Raw genomic sequence first — 18,636 nt, forward strand, 5'->3', positions numbered from 1 at the left:
GCTAAATTTCCAAGAAAGGAAGGGAAATTCTTGGGGCCTAAACGTGAATTCAAGTGAGAAGGTGACTACGTAGATTAGATTAGTCCTCAGCAAACATTCACTCCTTTCCCACCACCTCCGTAGGAGCAGAATACTTCTTCCCTCTCCTGTGGGCTCAGGCAAGGCATGTGATTTGCTTTGGCCAAAGGGATGTTAGCAGATGTGATCTAAACATAGGCTTAAAACGTCCTCGCATATAGGGCTAGTCCTCTTCAAGAACGAGTCTCAGGCAGCTGCTGGTCTGTGGCAGATGAGAAATACGAGAAGTAGACCTAGATCTTACCAACAGCTTAGAGTTAAGACCAAGTGAACCTAGCCTATATCAGCTGAATCCAGATGTGTGAGAAATGATCATATGACACTGAATTCTGAAGTGTGTTTGCAGCATTATTGCTGTGAAAATTGACTTAGGATATGAGTTTGCTCTGGGGTCAACTGTTTTGTTTTTTTGAGATATAACTGACACATAACATTCATTTCAGGTGTACAACAAATTTATCCAATCTAGTGTGAAATTATCACCATGATATGTCTATTGAAGATCCATCACCACGCATGGCCACAAGATGTTTTTCATGGATCAACTGTTGGTTCCAGATGCCTAGAACCTTGGCTGTTGCAAGAGAGGAAAGAAAGCATTTGGACCCAGAGTGCAGAGTTGAAATTGAAATTCTTACATACAGCTGGGAGTCCCAAGATGAGGTGAGTTAGGAAAAAACACGCCTGCTGGCAAAATCAACACAAGGAAATTCTAGGTGAAGGCTCTGGGCATTCAAAAATTTTTCTTGTGATATCTTTGTTAGGTTTTGGTATCAAGATAATATTGGCCTGACAGAATGAATTGGGGAAGTGTTCCCTCCTTTTCTTTTTTGGAAGGAAGATTTTGTGAAGAATTGGTATTGATTCTTTTTTAAATGTTTGGTAGAATTCACTAGTGAAGTTATCTGGTCCTAGGGTTTTTCGTCTGTATGGGCGGGGGGTAGTTTTTTTTTTTTATTATTATTAATTTAATCTGCTTACATGGTATAGGTCTATTCAGATTTTCTCTTTCCTCTTGCATCGGTTTTGGTAATTTGTGTCTCTCTAAGAATTTGTCCCTTTCTTCATTTGTTGGCATAAAACTGTTCATAGTATCCCTTTATAATGTTTTTTATTTCTGTTAGCTTGGTAGTAATGTTCCATCTTTTGATCCTGACTTCAGTAATTTCAGTCTCATGTCTTTTTCTTGGTCTGTCTGGCTAGAGGGTTGTCAATTTTGTTGATCTTTTCAAAGAACCATCATTTGATCTGAAATTTGTTTTTAAAACAAAATCCAGTCTTTTGGTACAGTTGGGTCCAGAGAAAGATAGAAAATTGTACTTTAATGGAGAGTATAGCTGACTCATGGAGGGAAAATCAATCTGTTAAGAACAGAGAAGAAATTAGAACTCAGCATTCCAAATGCTTGACTTTGAAATTTGGTCTTTGATTGCTTTTGCTCTGTTGTTGTTGTTGTTGTTGTTGTTATTATTAAGTTTTATTTGTTCATTTTGAGAGAGAGTGAGAGAGAGCATGACCAAGGGGACAGAGAGAGAGGGAGAGAGAGGATCCCAAGCAGGCTCTGTATCATCAGCCCAGAGCCTGACAAGGGGCTAGAACCCACAAACTGAGAGTGTGTGAGCCAAAATCAAGAGCTAGATGCCCAAATGAGTCACCCAGGCGCCCTCTTGTCTGTTGTTATTAAGATTCTATCGTAAGATGCCTCTGACTCTTTGACCTAGTCACCTCCCCTTCCCAGTTCTTACTTTCCTCATCTACAAATAAAAGGGTAGTGGTCATATTAAAAAGAAAATGGTGGTCCTGAGGAGCACTATTTACTGAGTACCACTTTGTGCTGGGTCCTGTGCTGAGCCCCATTACATGCATCTCACAAATCACAGCCACACAATTGGAGAGGACTCAGGAACACATTCCTATAGCCAGAGGCGCTTGCTGGGTGGGTGACCATCATTGCTGCCTACATGTCCCCTTGTCTCCCCTATGTGTCTAGGGGCTCACAAGAGTCATTCCTGGGGTAGGAGAGGGTACAGAAACCCTGACTCCGGGGCAGCAAAGGGCCTCCTAAGCTCTAGCACACATCACCTCTGGAGATAGATGCTCATTAACTACTGACACAGCCCAGGTGGCCACTACCTAGCTGAACTACTGCACTTGGAAGAGGTATCTCCATTCCATAAATTTATTGACCTTGTATGGAGCAGTTCATAGGTCATTTTCTGTGCAGGATTAGCTCCAGGTCTGAAGGGCCTGGTCAGCATGGGTGGAGCGGTCATAAAGACTTGCTCTGGAAGGATAACCTTGGGCAAGCCATTTATCCTCCCAGAGGCTGGCTTTCCTTGTCTGCAATGGGGATAAGGAACATGTCCACAACAGACAATGACTGGACCCTTCCATGGGCCAGACGCTAAGCTAACACTAGTCATTCAACTCATTTAATCCTCCGCACAGCCCAGTGAAGTACTAGTACCAGCTTCATTGTAGGGAGAGGAGAACTGAGATTTGGCAAGGCTAAGTAACCAAAGCCATAGAGCCAGCGAGTGGAGGGACTGAGCATTAGACCTGGACGTCTAACATTATGGTCTGAGAATTAGCCATTCTGACACCACCTCACAGGCTTGTTCAGACAACTCAGCGCCAGTGCCACGCGCACCTAGCACAGCGCTCTGGAATACCCTGACTTCCTTTCCCAGAGTATGACCCGGGCTCATGACAGAGCTCACAGCAAGCTGTAAGAACAGCCAGGGCCCAGGATGCGGGAGACAAAAGCAACCCCAATCTTATGGGGGCTCGCAACAGCCCAGGGCAAGTAGCCCATTTCTTGCACTTTTCCCTCATGTTTTCTGTGGGTTATTACAAATGTCAGGACGGAAGTCACCAACTGATCCTCTGAAACTTCCTTCCTTTCTGTCTCTGCATGTTCTCTCTTCCACTTCTGCTGTTTGTGGCCTTCATCAGGCACTGATCTGGCTTAAGCTTGGTGAGACCCCCCTGGATACACCCTGGCTGGATGGCTGGACTCCCCCCCACCGCCCCAACAGGCTCCCAGCACATCCAGTTCCCTCCAGCTCCCCCTGAGGGAAAATCCCCTGCAGGCCACCTTCTTTGTCTACTCACACCAGGGGGCTCACCCATTACACCTCCTAAGTCTCTCTCTGCAGCTCATATGTCTCTCCTGAGTTCCCAGGTCCTTCCATCCAAATGTCTCTTGGGCTACTTTTACCTCCAGCCAGCAGGCCTAGAGGACACTTATCGTCTTTCCCCTAAAACCTGCTTCTGTCCTGGGATCAGTATCACTACACTCCTAGTTACTTGAGAGAATTCAAACGCTGAAGCCGACAGGGAAATTCTGTAAAGGAGCCACACAGAGCCAGGGGTCTCTAATCCAAGTCCAGGTAACAATCTAGTCTGCTTCCTAAAACATCCCTGTCTGTCTGAAGTCCACACAGAAAATAAGCACCACAACAGATCAGTATTGGATACAGTATGAATTCCCAAAAGCTTCCTTCTCTTTGGTTAGACAAATGATAATAGCAGCATGTAGGGGATAAGCTTAGGAATTCCTCGGGCTTACACCCATGGGTTAACAAGACATAAAGAAATACAAAGTCATAAAATGCTCAATCCTGAGTTTGGGCAAATCAGACTGGCACCCCAAGAATAGGGGGGTGTAAAGGCACCCCGAGAATAGGAAGGTGCAAAGGCACCCCAAAATAGAGAGGGGGTGCAGAGCCCCCAGAATAGAGAGGGAGAGGCAAAGGCCTAAAATAGGAATGGTGCAAAGATGCCCAATACATAGGTATATGAAATAAACAAGATTAGATATTCAGGGTGGAAACACCCCAATTTAGTACTATAGCAGAAAAGCCACTTTCACAGGAGAATAGGGCCAGGTTAGGTAAATCGGTGAATTGGACTATGGACCACTGCGTTGCAGACAAAGCAGCCCAGAATGGAGATGGTTAACAAAAGAAGAAGTACCTTACTAACCCTGAGGTTACTCCCCCTACCTGTCTCATCCCCTAGGCTAAGATAAACAGAGGTGCACTCTCGTGTCTGCTGTAAACAACCTTCCTCCTGGTACCCCGATTTTGTTTTGTATTAACCCAAACCCCTCACCCCAAATATCCTCAAGGCTCCCTTTCCCTCATGTCCACAAGTTAATGTTCACAGATTCATTGTCCCTTTGTGCACTTCCATCGCCATGTTTGTAAGCCTTCTGATCCTAATAAAAACGGGGCAAGGACCCTTATTCGGGGCTCTTGTCTTTTCCCAGACATTAGCCACCTCTTGCTTTAATCCTACATCCCGCTTTTTTCCTAGACAAGAGAGAACTTTAGACCCAGAGTCTATGACAGCAGCAAACAATATTTATAAAGTACTAAGCACAGTTCTAAAGCAGTTTGCATGCATTAACCCATTTAACTCCCACACTAATCTTGTAGGGCAAGCACTATTGTATTCACTTTTACTAAAAACTTAAGTGAAACAGAGAAATCAAACAAGATGCTTAGGACAGCACAGCCCATGACTGGTGGAGCCAGGATACAAATCCATGCAGTCAGCCTCTAAAATTCAGGCCATATTACTATCTTCTTAAAAACTATTTAAATCAAATCCTGCTAGTGGGAAATTGTATATACATGAATAATAAATGAAAAAGTAGCTGAGAAATGATCAACATACAGTAAATTAAACATATTAAAATTGAATTAAAAAAAAAAACTAAAGGTATGAAATTCCAGACTTCAAGTTTTATTACAAAGTGGCAATAATTAAAACAGTATGGTACTGGCATAAAAATAGACACATAGATCAATGGAACAGAATAGAAAACCCAGAAACAAACCCACAGTTATATGGTCAATTAATCTTCGACAAAGAATGAATGAGTATACAATGGGAAAAAGACAATCTCTTCAACAAATAGTGTTGGAAAAACTGGACTGCTACATGCCAAGGAATGAAACTGGATCACTGAATTAAAGACCTAAATGTGAGACCTGAAACCATAAAAATCCTTGAAGAGAGCACAAGCAGTAATCTCTCTGACATTGGCTGTAACAACATTTTTCTAGATATGTCTCCTGAGGCAAGGGAAATAAAAGCAAAAATAAACTATTGGTACTATATCAAGACAAAAAGCTTCTGCACAGTGAGGGAAACAATCAACAAAACTAAAAGGCAACCTATGGAAGGTACTTGAGAAGATACTTGCAAATGACATGTCCAATAAAGGATTGGTATCCAAAACATATAAAGAACAGATACAACTCAATACCCCAAAACCAAATAATCCTATTAAAAATGGCAGAAGACATGACACTTCTCCAAAGAAGACATCCAGATGTCCAACAGACACATGAAAAAATGCTCAACATCAGTGATTATCAGGGAAATGCAAATCAAAATTACAATAAGATATCACCTCACAAGCCTGTCAGAATGGCTAAAATAAAAAACACAAGAAATAAGTGTTGGTGAGGATGTGGAGAAAAAGGAACCCTCTTGTGCTGCTGGTGGGAATGTAAACCGGTACAGCCACTGTGGAAGACAGTATAGAGTTTCCTCAAGAAATTAAAAATAGAACTACCCTACAATCTAGTAATCACGCTACTAGGTATTTACCCAAAAAATACAAAAACATTAATTCAAAGGGATACATGCATCCCTATATTTATTGCAGCATTATTTACCAAATTACGGAAGTAGACCAAGTATCCATCAATAGATGAATGGATAAATAAGAGGCGGTACACACACACACACACACACACACACACAATGGAATATTATTCAGCCATAAGAAGAATGAAATCTTGGCATTTGCAGTAAGATGGATGGAGCTAGAGAGTATAATGCTAAGTGAAATAAATCAGTCAGAAAAAGACAAATGCCATTATGATTTCACTCATATGTTTAAGAAACAAAACAAATGAGCAAAGGGAAAAAAGAGAGAGAAAGACAAACCAAGAAATAGACTGTTAACTATAGAAAACAAACTGACAGTTACCAGAGGGGAGAAGCGGGGGGTGGGGGGAGGGGAATGGGTGAAATAGGGGATGGAACTTAAAGAGTACACTTATCGAGATGAAAAATAAAATGAAACTCAGGTAAAAAATTTTTAAAAAGTAGGTTGCAGGGGCGCCTGGGTGGCTCAGTCAGTTAAGTATGCCACTTTTGATTTCCACTCAGGTCATGATCTCATGGATTCGTGAGTTTAGGCTCCACATCGGGTTGTGCATTGGCAGCACGGAGCCTGCTTGGGATTCCCTCTCTCCCTCTCTCTCTCTCTCTCTCTCTCTGACCCTCCCCCGCTGTGCATGTGCAAATTCTCTCTTAAATAAATAAAAAAAAAGTAGGTCGTATACAATCACTCTGGAAAAAAAAAGTTAACAATTTGATGCGTTTCACATATGAGGACACTTGTGACACGATCATCACATTACATTCAATATGATCTCAGTTATGCGTATACCTGTATCGACAATGAAGAGGAAAGAGATATACCACATGCTAAGAATGCTGTCTGGGAGACAGGATCATGGGTAACTGAAAACCTATACCTTTCTAGATGTTTCTAATTTCCTACAAAGAATATGCACTACTTTAACAATCAGAAGCACAAATGTAGTATTTTAAAGAAATGATGTGACGAATTAAAAATAAAGCCCCTCACCCTCTCCCCAGGACCACATCCCTGCAGGGATCACACCAGATCACTGTAAGCTCCAAAGAAGGGGCTGTCTGCAACGTGGCCGGCCCCTCGGTCCCACTGCACTTACTGTATTTCGGTTCCCAGATGCTTGAGGGAAATATTCTGAAGGGCTAAGGGCATGGCAGGCACCGGCTGCAAGGCGGCTGCCACACCCACGAGCCCAGGGGGCGTTTGCACAGGGCACAGGAACTCCTCCAGCTCCACTTCCTCTTGCTCTGCGGAACAGAGAAACAGGGTAATCATCCACCTGGGTCGCTGCACTTGTACATACGAGACAGAGGCGCACTGGGCTGGGTTCCCACTGGGAGCAAGTGGGAGTCAGTGGGCTGCCTGAGCAAGCCTTCTTTGGAAGGTTAAGAGCAGCCAAAGAGGCAGGCTTTTCATTAAATGTTCTTCCAGGAAAATGATGCATCTTACTGAGAAAGTCTTCCTGAAAACCTTGTTAAAATATGCAGAACTGCTGATACTTCTACATCTGAGAATCTACCCTAAAAACGTTACCTGACATGCAGACAAAGCTTTATGAGCCAAGGGGTTCATCCTGGCACCGTCTGTCCTCACACTGGAAATAACTCCCTCAAACTAGAAGTAAAGTTCTGGGGAGGGGTTAAACAAATCATGATGCCTTCTGAAAATAGGATATTACTCAGCCGTTTAAAACAACACTAATGAAGAATGCTTAAAATCATGAGGAACAGGTGTGGGATATAAAAACAGCTAGTAAAAAAATTGGGTTAGAGCATCATGATCTCAACTGTAGAGAAAGTCTCACAGAAATACACTCTGTGGTATGGACAGAGGTCAGAAGTGCATGGTGGGATCAGAAGCAGGCTGCCCTCATTATCGCTTCGTGTTTTTGCCCAAATTGTCTATGCTAAACATGGGTTATTTTTTATAAACAGAAAGATAATGTTTACTCATCAAAAGTAGAAGTTTATGAACAGATTTTATGACATGGAGGCATTAGGGTCACAATACGTAGTACCGTAGAGCAAGGTAGGGTGTTTGTATTATTATATGATCTGAAATACGTTTAAATAAAAGGCAAGTGGGGGTCATAATGTAATGTGAACACTGGCTGTCTCTGGGTGATAGGATTATGGCTACTTTTTCTTCCACTTTTCTACTTTTTGTAAATGTTCTGCAACGATTCTTATACAGTGAGTGCTTCAAAACACTTAACATTAAGGAACGTTTTGAGGCTAAGGTAACATTATTTGAAGTATAAGAGAGAGGAGGTGAAATACTCAGAAGTTAGTTTTGAGTGTTACAAAAAGCAGGGGAGGATTAAGACCACCTATTGGGCGGCAGGATCTGGATCAGGCAGCTCCTGAGACACGGAGGGCAGCAGGCCCTCCACTGGCCTTCCACTGGAGCCCTCTTACTGAGAGGGTGAAATGTAGGGGAAGAAGGAATTTTACCTTTGCACTCCATTTTCAAACAGGGTGCAGGTGCAAAAACATTGACTACAACCGCAGGGGCGGGGGAGCTGTTCCATCTACTCACAAACAGACTTTGCAATCAATATATTTAATTCCTAATAGGCCCTGTCACATCCGGCAGATGGGCCACGACTTGGCCCAAGTCATTCTTTTGAGCTCCCTGTCTTCAATTCACTCTCTCACCAAACACTTCTGGCATCTGCCCTGAGGTTTCTGGTGGAGCTGGAGAAAGTTAGATAATCAAAGGCATAGGAAGCTCCCAGCTTAAGGAGCAGGGAGAAGTGTGCACTTCAGGAAGACCAAGTGAGTAGAAGATGGAGGGCAGTCCAGGCAAGGTGCGGGCGAGTTCTGGGAGATGAAGACAGATTGTTTCACCACAAGTCAGGAAAGGCTTCCTGGAGGAAGGGCACTCGAGCAGGGCCTAGAGGGCTGGAAAGGATTTTGAACTGCTAAAGGAGTGAAGGAGGATGCCAAGAGGGAACAGAGGAGATGGGGCTGGGAAGGACAAATGGGCAGGAGGGGGCTAATAGGGGATCTCATCTGGCTGGACCCACGGGACCCCTGAGGGTTTCAGCAAAAGCTCCAAAGAACCTGGGTTACAGCTGTGGTGTTGGAAGAACCGAAGCCAATCCACGTTTCTGTTAGAAGGGTGCTGTGACCAGACTGGAAATCGCATTTTCTCTTCTGGCCCCAGGTTCCCCATTTTTAAATTAAAAAAAAAAAAAAATTTTTTTTTTAATGTTTATTTATTTTTGAGAGACAGAGAGAGCGAGCAAGCTGGGGAGGGGCAGACACAGAATCCGAAGTAGGCTCCAGGCTCTGAGCAGTCAGCACAGAGCTGGATGCGGGGCTCGAACCCACGAACGATGAGATCACGACCTGGGCCGAAGTCAGATGCTCAACTGACTGAGCCACTCGGGCGCTGCATGGTTCCGCATTTTTAAAATGGGAAGGATACTCTCCATCCTGTCTCCTTCGGAGGTAAAGTATATCAAAATATTTAGGAAACCATAAAAGCCCCATTCTGTGGACTTGCATCTTTCTTTTTTTTTTTTTTAATTTTTTTTTTAACGTTTATTTATTTTTGAGACAGAGAGAGACAGAGCATGATTGGGGGAGGGTCAGAGAGAGGGAGACACAGAATCTGAAACAGGCTCCAGGCTCTGAGCTGTCAGCACAGAGCCCGACACGGGGCTCAAACTCACAGACTGTGAGATCGTGACCTGAGCCAAAGCCGGCCGCTTAACCAACTGAGCCACCCAGGCGCCCCATGGACTTGCATCTTTCAAAAGTAGTCTTTAATCCAGACTTTGAGCTGATTCAAAATAATTACGGTTTTCTTGTTTATCAATACTTTAACCATCTTTAATCTCCCTCATGCAGAAGAAACAAAAAATGTACAATTTGCCTAAGATTTTTAATGTCTTGGCAAGTACTTCCCTAACTGCCAATATCTGTTCTCCTTTAATGTCCACCTTTGGCCCTAAATCCACCCTGAGGCCACACGAACTAAGCCTTGGGGGTGAATGTCACCCACTGGCTGGATTCACCAGTGAGGAAACAGTGGCTCAGGAGGATTTTCGTGGCCAGGGTCACACAGCCGGTAGCAGAGCCACGCACTCAAACACAGTTCCTTGCTTGTCCACTAAAACCACGTGGCTTGTCAGAGCAGGTTTTGTGGCAGGCGGACAGTTCCAAGATGAGAGGGGCTGCCCGGGAAGGCCCAGTGGGAAGGCCCCCAGCGCGAGGAGGTGTTTGAGAGATGGGTGGCACGTGACAGTGATGTCACAGTGAAGGTTAGCACTTCCTGTGGGTAAGAGGATTGGTCTGGGGCCTCTGGGCCTCTCTCCAAGGCCGCACAAGGAATTCTCAGCAGCGTTCATCCGAATTCTCCCTTTGCCTGAGCTGCAGGGGCTGCTCCACCACCAGTAGGAAGTCACTGCCCAACCAAAGGGCCTGGGCCAGCCAGTCACTTCCCTGCAGGGCCCTGGACATGGTGGTGGCCTCCTCGGCATAAGGAGGGGGTTATGAGCCTGCAGATTCGGGTTCAAATTTCAGTGTGGACATTTTCTTGCTCTGCTACCTTGACCAGGTAGGTCCACTGGCCTCTGGGGGCCTCAGTTTCTTCTTCTGTAAAATGGGTACAACACTACCTCATAAGATTGATGTGAGGATTAGATGACATGAAAGAAACACGTAAAGTGTTAGAAACGGTGTAAGTGGTATGCATGTTTTTACAACAATATATTCTTACCTAAGTGCTATTTTGTGTAAATCGTGTCCTACTTTGGCAACATATTATCATTAATCTGCTGGTTTGCCCTTGATCTTTCTCAGCTCTTGTGGAGACCAACGTTTAGGTAAAGCATGAAATAATGGTGTAAACGCTTAAAAGCTGCAGACAACGTGCCTTGCAGATTGCTCAACAGCAGTGATAGGACACTTTTTACCAGATGAAGTGTCTGTGACTCAAAGGCAGATGTGAGTCAGTTGGCTTTCAGTGTCCCGGAGCCGGCTCTGCTTCCTCCCAGAAAGGGTGGGGACCGGCTGTGGGGCAACCTGCTCCAGACAGCAAATCCAGGTCGCTCACAGCTCCACAAATGTCCTTCTGGGTGGGCCGGGAAAGGTTCGCAGGGGACATGATCCGGAGGGTAAAGGCCCACATCCCAGCTTCCTGCATCTCCTACCAGGGTCCTCCTTGGGAGACTGGTGTCCTGGTCATTATGACAACTGCTCTCTCCCTCCTCCACCCCCCGGCCCCCCGCCACGTCTCCAGTAGGAGCTGGCCCCGGAGAGGCTCACTAAATGTAGTAAACCAAAGCCACAGAATTCAAGAACCTGGAAAGGATTCAGCACAGCAGAAGAACCTGTGGGATCCCAAAGCCAGTTCAGTTCCAATTTCAGTTCCGGACACACCAGAATTCTGTCATCAGGAGGGTTTCTTGTCACTGCAAATCTGAGGCTGATCTCGGCCAATTGTGCCAACTCAGGCTGCAGTTTCCCACACCAGGCAGGGCTGTCTGGCTCTCTGGCGGAGAGAGGGTGGGTTGCAAGTGCAGACGCACAAACAAACGCTTCCCCAGAGAAAGCCCTTACTCACATGAAACACCCAGAAGGTTCTCGGAAGAAATGACTGATAATTACTATTAACAACTGAAAAGAGCAGTTATGTTAAGAGTAGTAATGTACACATACACATATAACAACAAGTTATTAGAACAGTTACTATGTATTGAGCACTTACTGTGTGCCTGGCATTAGTCTAAGGGCTTTACCTTCCTTTCCTCATTTAATTATAGAATCCAATGCAATCGCTCACAAATATCCAATGTGCCAGGTAGGGCACCTGGTACTGGGACACAAGTGACAAAGACATGGTCCCCACCCGAGGGCAGGGACCTACAAGGATGCTGTAAGGAGAACACAGCGTGACAGGCCTTGTTAGAACCATGCGAAAAAAGCGTCAAGGGCTCATACAGAGTCCAGCCAGCCTAGCACTGGGAGGCTTCCAAGGGGAGCCTGGCAGGAGTAGGAGGCGACACTGGAGCGTGGCTATGAAGAATAAGCGGGAATTTGCCAGGCAGACAAGCTTCTGGTGCTGCTGAAGCGCACACGGCGTGAGGCGGGCACTGGGGGAGCAGGCAGAGGTGAGCCGAGGGAGGATGAGCCCTAGGCACCGGGCTAAAAAGCTGGGCCTCGGTCACAGGTGGGGGGGCTCCAGCGCTCACTTTAGAAAGTCCGCTCGGCCTGCAGTGGGGAGGATGGGTCTGAGGTGGCGGGCCGGTTCACGGGCACGGGTGAGGAGGCTACTGTGGTTTTCCAGCCAGGGGCTATGAGGCCAGAGCCAAGGTACAGCAGCGAGGAGGGGCCGGCCTGGTGCGGACACCAGAGGGCGGACACAGCCAACATGGTGACCGACCGGCCTGGCCAGCCCAGACTGCCGAAGGGGCGAGGGCAGCGCCCTGTTACCGGACAGCCGGGTGAATAAAAGGCCATTTAACGACGGGAAAGAAACTGGGGGAGCAGATGGTCAAGGGCAGAAGAGCTCGGTTTGGGACACGGAAAACACTTGGGTACAGAGTTCTAGAGGTGCCTGGCCACAAGTCGCGCCCTTGCCTATTCGGTCTCCCTGCTAACCGAGGATGAGGTGTTACAGACATGCTGCAGCTCTGAGCTGGGACAAGGCTCCGAGCCCTTACAGGGGCAGCTGGGGGTGGTCTGTCCTGATTCTCTACCTGCCAACCATATGGCTGGCTGCAGCGTGGGGGTGGGAGGGTGTGATCTCCAGGACTCTTCCATACTTGGATGTTCTAGGATTTGGGATCAAGCAACTTCCTTTGTAGGCCACGTGGAGGTGAAGGATTCCGCCTTAAGGGAATACTACGGGTAAAATCACTGACCTACCCAACGCACACACAGAAGCATTTGTGTAGGAGGCAGCAACAATAACTGCGTGTTCTCATTACCCTTCTGCACAGCAACCCCGTGAGAGTCTCATTTCTTCAGACCTTCCCATGGCGGTCATCGTAACAGTAGCTGACGCTTATTGCGCTCTGACAACGTGCGGCATGCTTCCAACCACTTAAGGTGTATGGACTCATTTGATTTTCATAACAACCCTAAGAAGTAGGTATAGTTTATCACGCTCATTTTATACGGAAGGAAACGGAAGCTCAGGAAGATCAAGCAACTGACTTTTAAGACCACACAGGATTAGGATTTGAACCCAGACGTCCTGGCCTCAGGGCCCGTATTCTTGCCCTTGACACTACACTGTGCCCTAACTGATCCTGAGTCACATCCCTGGCTCTTTGCTTCTTTAGCAGAGGCTCCTCCCACTCACTCCCAACAGGAGGGGAAAGGCTTGGTCACCAAGACCCCTGGGTGTGTGTGCAGGAGGCGAACCCATTGGGTACCTAGCTCGAGGCGCAGGGCGGGCCCATTCCCAGCCAGGGTGGCATCAGGGGCGACGGGAGGTGCAGGCGGGCTGTTGTGGAACTCCCAGCGCTTCATCTGCAGCTGCTGCAGCCAGTACAGCATCACTTGCTTGGTGGCGGCCTGAGAAGCACAGGGGTTAATTGGTATGGCCCTGTGCCCTCAGCGTGGCACTGGGTGTGGGGTGCAGGAAGGTCATGGGAGGCTTAGTGACTCTCTCCCTCCCAGGGAAAACAACTATCACTGCAGATGGGTGCCTGCTTCTGAAACACCACCTGCTTCTTGGCCCCAGAAGAGAATCAGGCATCAGTCCCAAACTTACAGGTTCCTTAACCTTTCTGGGTCTCAGTTTTCCCATCTGTACTATGGTGAAGATACCACTCATGTCCTGGGGCAGTTATGAGGATGAAATTAGGTAAGGGAAGTGAAATGCCCAGCATAGTACCAGACACACTGGAGGTGCTCAAAATGTGCTCACTGGACAAAGGAATTTGGAGGGGATAAGAGAGGGAAAGAACTTTGAAATTCTGACCTGAGTGGGGCCCCAGCACCTCATTGTGCAACATCGCAATGTCTTAACTGACTGTGATATTGCGATTTATAAGAAACGTATATTTGATCATTCAAATGACCCAGATATATTTCTCATATGTATTTGATCTTTGTCCATGGTTTCTGGCTCACAGCTCCTAAAGCCCTTGGAACTTCCTGGGATAAGGGCGATAAAGCTGACTTTTGTTGTGTTCATACGTTAACTCTTGGAAAGCCCTTAGGGAACCTAATGAGGGGGACTGGTTGCCAGGAGAACCAAACATGTGATTAGAGGCTTGGAACTTTCAGTAGGCTTTATACCCTGCATAGAGCCCAACTCAGACCTTGAACTCAGGGCCCTGAGATCAAGACCTGAGCTGAGATCAAGAATCAGATGCTTAATCCATTGAGCCACCCTGAGATGCCCTAAGGCTTGGAACTTTCAGTCCCACCCCTACCCCCCAGAAAGAAAGAGGCTGAACCAGAGAATAGCCAATGACTTAGTCAGTCATGACTATGTAATGAAGCCTCCATAAAAACCCAAAGGACTGGGTTTGGAGAGCTTTTGAGTTGGTGAACATGGAGACGTGGGGAGAGTGGCATAGCTGGAGAGGGCATGGAAGCTCCTACCCCTTCCCCATACCTTGCCCAATACACTTCTTCATCTGGCTATTGATTGGTATCCTTTATCATATCCTTTAATAAACTGGTAAACATAAGTGTTACCCTGGGGGTTCTGGGAGCCCCTCTAGCAAAATAATCAAACCTAAGGAGGAGGTCACTGGAAACTCCAATTTGTAGCCTGCTGTCAGCAGCACAAGTAACAGCCTGGGGCTTGTGACTGGCATCTGAAGTGAGGTGTGGAAGTGAGGTGGGAAGTCTCGTAGGACTGAGCCCTTAACCCATGGGATCTGATGCTGTCTCCAGGTAGACAGTGTTAGAATTAAGTTGAATTCTAGGACACCAGCTGGTGCCTGCGAATTGCTTGGTGTTGTGGGGGGATCCATGCCCCATGTTTGAATTGGGTCCAAGAATCCTAAAAGACTGACTTTTTATGGAACAGAGAGAATCCTTCCTCTGCTTTGGGGATGCACTGAAATCATGGATTTGGTTGGGGACTGGAAAGCCATATGCACACAGTAACAACATAGTGGCACCCTCCAGGCACCCCAAACAAGGTAATGGTTGATACTGGTCATTCATTTCCCAGCACTGGATGGTCCAAATACCTACTTTCACATCTATTACATTGTTGGATCCTCCAGGAGGGAGGCAGGGCAGGAGTGATCAGCCTTCAACAGATGGAGAAACTAAGGCTCTGAAGTTGCCCAGGCAGGTGGTGGTAGAGCTGGTCCCGGAACCCGGGTCTCCCCTTTTAGACCAGAGCTTTGTGGCAATTTATGGCCAGGGGACTGTGGCTTACACAGAGAAGGGCTGAGATCACCTGGGCCACAGCAGCCGGGCAGCTCGCTGGGAGTGGATGGTGAACTTCACAGAGTTGCCCACAATCAAGGCCAGGTGAGAACACCAGCAGGCAGCAGGCTATGGGCAACCAGGGCAAAGCTCCCCCTTCTAAGTGATCCACAGATGATGGGTGCATGAGGCCAGGGGCTCCATGAGAGAGGACCTGGGCCTGTCAGGAGGTGCCACATGAGATAAAATAATGCCTACCAGTCTTCTCTTTCCATACACTCTCCCTAAGAGACCTCAGTGCTACCCAGGCCTTCACCATGACCCTGTGCTGACAAGCTCCCAGCCCATACCCAAATACCTCATTTTAGTAATTCATTGGACAAGTGTATATTGAGCACCTACTATTCATGTCATGGCCCCATCCTCTTAGAACTTAAGAGTCTACCAAAGGGGTGTCCTACGGCCTCCCCAGCCTGGGTTCCCTAGGTCGTGGCTGGCCCGACTAAGCAGTCAGCCACCCCTCCCTTGCGTTCCTCCTCCCTCACATCCCTAGTCACCCCCATCGGTCTTCCTCCCCCGTCACAGCTCTAGCTCAGCCACCATTCTCTCTCGATCACCTCCAGATGGACTCCCTGCTCAGCAACCTTGCCTTCTCATTTTTTCTCTACCCAACAGCCACACTGAACCTTCTAAACATTCTAATCTCACAGGGCTTCCTTGCTTAAAGTTCTTCAACAATCTCCCACAACCTATAGGACAAAGTCCAAGCTCCCAGGCCTACCTCACAAATGCCCCACGCTTGGGCCTCCACTCTCCCACTCCATCTTTTGGGCCCCTCTGTACCCCAGGCTCCTGTGATCTGCCTGGACACTCTGGGCTGTATCCTGTTTCTTGTCTTTGCTCATGGGGCTCTCTCGGCCAGGAATGCCCTTCTTCCTCTTGTCTGTTCATAGAAAACCGAATCCCTTTTTCAGGACTCAGATGTCATCCCCTCTGTGCTGCGCTCCTGGATGGACCCTTCCACTCAGTGGAACTGACCCTCCTGTTCACCATACTTGTCTGGTACAGACTTATCAGGGCGTCTCTAAGGAACATTTCATGTGTGTGCCAGGCCCCCTGTGAGTTCTCTCACCAGACCTTAAGCTGTTTGAGAACCAGGGGGCAGGTCTGATTTGGCTCCATACCCTGGTGCTTAGCACCGAGCCAGGCACACACATAGATCAATGGAACAGTAAAAGCCATGTGTTCAAGACTCTGTAGACAGCATTTAGCCTGTGGGAGGAAACACATGACCCGTAAACCACCTGATCTCTAAAATGCCTGCCTTCCCTGGCCTGGAATTCCTGGTTTGCATTATTTTGTCTGATTTTCCCAGCCTGGTCACTGGCCAGGCCCAGCCATCAAAGGGGAACTGAAGCTGTGGGCTACATACAGGGCGCTCAGTAGATTCCCAGTTGGCTGGAAGTGGGGGTCAAGGAGCAGGAAGACGGGGTGGGGTTGGGGAGGCTGTCTCCTGGCACACTGTTCTCTGGGGTGTGTGAATCCTGGAATTCTTAACCCAGATCTGTCTTTCCACTTAAGTTCTGGGGCAACTCCTCCGGAAATGAACATTAGGACCTCAGTTCTATTACCATGTGGGTTCATTAAACAAACATTTATGGAGCACCCACTCGGGTGCTAGGCTGTATTCTAGATGCTGGGATTAATTCAATTTGTAGGTCCTGGATGCTTACACATCTTGTTTTAAATCTCACAAACTACCTAGATTCTGGGAGATTAAGTAGCCCAGGGTTACACAGCTAGTTAATAGTAGCTGATGTAAAATTTGAATCCAAGCCTGTCTGATTTCAAAGCATATGGCCTTACCACTGTTTCAGGCATTCTCAGTTAAAGACGATAATAAAACAAAACCTACTAATGATGAAACACATTGAGATAAGCCTGTATGAACCTTCTAGGCCGATCAGTGAAACCTAAGTATTTTATCTCCCAATCCCTGCCAATGTTTGCTCAGCATTCAATTCCCTCCGCCAAAATATCAAGAAAAGTGATTCAGAGTCCTTGTCTTGAGAGGACTGCACAGCTCATATCTTTACTATCCTTCGGCCCCAAGTAAGAAAGTTAATGTAACTGCATTGTTAAGGCACACCAAAAAGTAAAAGTTTTGAAACAGTACTGAGAGGTACAAAGACTAAGGGATTTCAAGTGTGGGTTACACCACTCACTAGATGCCTGACCTCTGAAGTAACTGGCTGGTTACTTCATCTCTCCAAGACTCTGTTTCTTGATTCTAATGTGGGTACATCATTCCTGCCTGTTATGGGAGCTCAATGAGAAAATGGGTGCAAATGCGTCTTGGAATGCACTAAATCCTGGGCACCCACGGTTCACTGGGGGAGATCAGGGTCTGTAATACTCGTTCCAGTAAATTTACTGTTACCACCCACACGTGCCAGGCTGTGCCCTGGGAACTCATCCCGGCTTTAAAAGGAAAAAAAAAACAAAAAACTGCCCCATTTACCTTCAGGGTAATAATTCGGCTGGGAGTCTTGATTTCAAAAGTCCCCTCCTCGGCGTCTGCCTTGCAGTCAAAGACCGCACTGGAGAGGTCGATGCTGTCCAAGGGATTGGCATCCTGCGCGGTCCGTGAATAATACAGGCGACGTTTCTTCTCGTCGTAGAAGAACCAGCGGGATTTCCAACCCCGGATGGGCCCTTTGCCGCCAAATTTATTTAAATAACCACAGAGTTTCTTGGGGGCCGCCTCCAGGGAACGGGAGCAGCTCTCCGACTCCTCCTGAGGCAACACCTCTGGGCCCCTGGCAGGCTCTTCGGACCTGAGGACCGAGGAGCTAGACTCTGCGGGATTCTCCTGGGCGCCCTCCATCTCCACTAAAGACCGTCGAGGCACTGGAGGTCCGCAGCCAACTCTGGCCAAATCCCAGAGACTCAGCGGGTAACTCCTAAGAGCGAGAAATCTGGGCGGGGGCGGGGCCACGGGTGACGCGCCCCCCTGGAAACCGCAGGAATGCGGATGGCTACAGTAAGTTAACCTTTGACGGCAAACTCAGGTGGGGCGGTTGGCCACGCCCCTCCCAAGCTCTCCGCAGCCAGGCCACACCCCGACACGCCCTCGGCCGGCTCTCCCCATCCCACCCGCTTCCGGCTTTCAGGCTCCGCCAAGTCAGCCATATTTAGTGAGGGCAGCTGCAGGGCGTGTGGGGGCCCTCAGGTTGAAAACACGGTGACACTGAGCAAAGTTAACTGGCGGCAGGGAAGCGGGAAGAGATGCCTGTCTCTGACTAGACTGCCTTGGTAACTCGTGTAATAAGGTAGAAGGATGGTTCTTCTTGCGTCTTAAGGGCAGTCCGCCTTTACCCCGCAGGTGCCGCGCGGGTTACCGTCGGACGGCGCATTCCGGGGCCATTGGCTGAGAGGGACGCCGGCTCGGTGACGCCACTTCCGGCGCAGCTCGGGGCGCTCTAGGTCTAGGGCTCTGTCCGCAGGCTTGTATCCCGCGTT

General features: G+C 47.6%; 1 protein-coding gene across 4 annotated transcripts in view; it reads right to left on the bottom strand.

The window, feature by feature from the left end:
* The window catches only part of TBC1D2 (TBC1 domain family member 2), a 56,070-nt gene extending 37,774 nt beyond the window's left edge, over window positions 1-18,296 (bottom strand). Inside the window, exons 1-3 of one of the 4 annotated variants that reach the window (XM_042912277.1) lie at window positions 17,636-18,292; window positions 13,152-13,293; window positions 6,861-7,008 (exon numbers count right to left, since the gene is read on the bottom strand). In XM_042912277.1, coding sequence (XP_042768211.1) covers window positions 6,861-7,008; window positions 13,152-13,293; window positions 17,636-18,001 — 656 coding nt within the window. In that variant the 5' untranslated portion in view covers window positions 18,002-18,292. Of the gene's footprint in view, window positions 1-6,860; window positions 7,009-13,151; window positions 13,294-17,635 lie in introns of all 4 variants that reach the window. The other 3 variants (XM_042912279.1, XM_042912278.1, XM_042912280.1) reach the window with 3 other exon arrangements.
* Window positions 18,297-18,636: the final 340 nt, after the last annotated feature.

The sequence above is a fragment of the Panthera leo genome, chromosome D4 (assembly GCF_018350215.1).
Source record: "Panthera leo isolate Ple1 chromosome D4, P.leo_Ple1_pat1.1, whole genome shotgun sequence".
Classification (NCBI taxonomy): Eukaryota; Metazoa; Chordata; class Mammalia; order Carnivora; family Felidae; genus Panthera; species Panthera leo.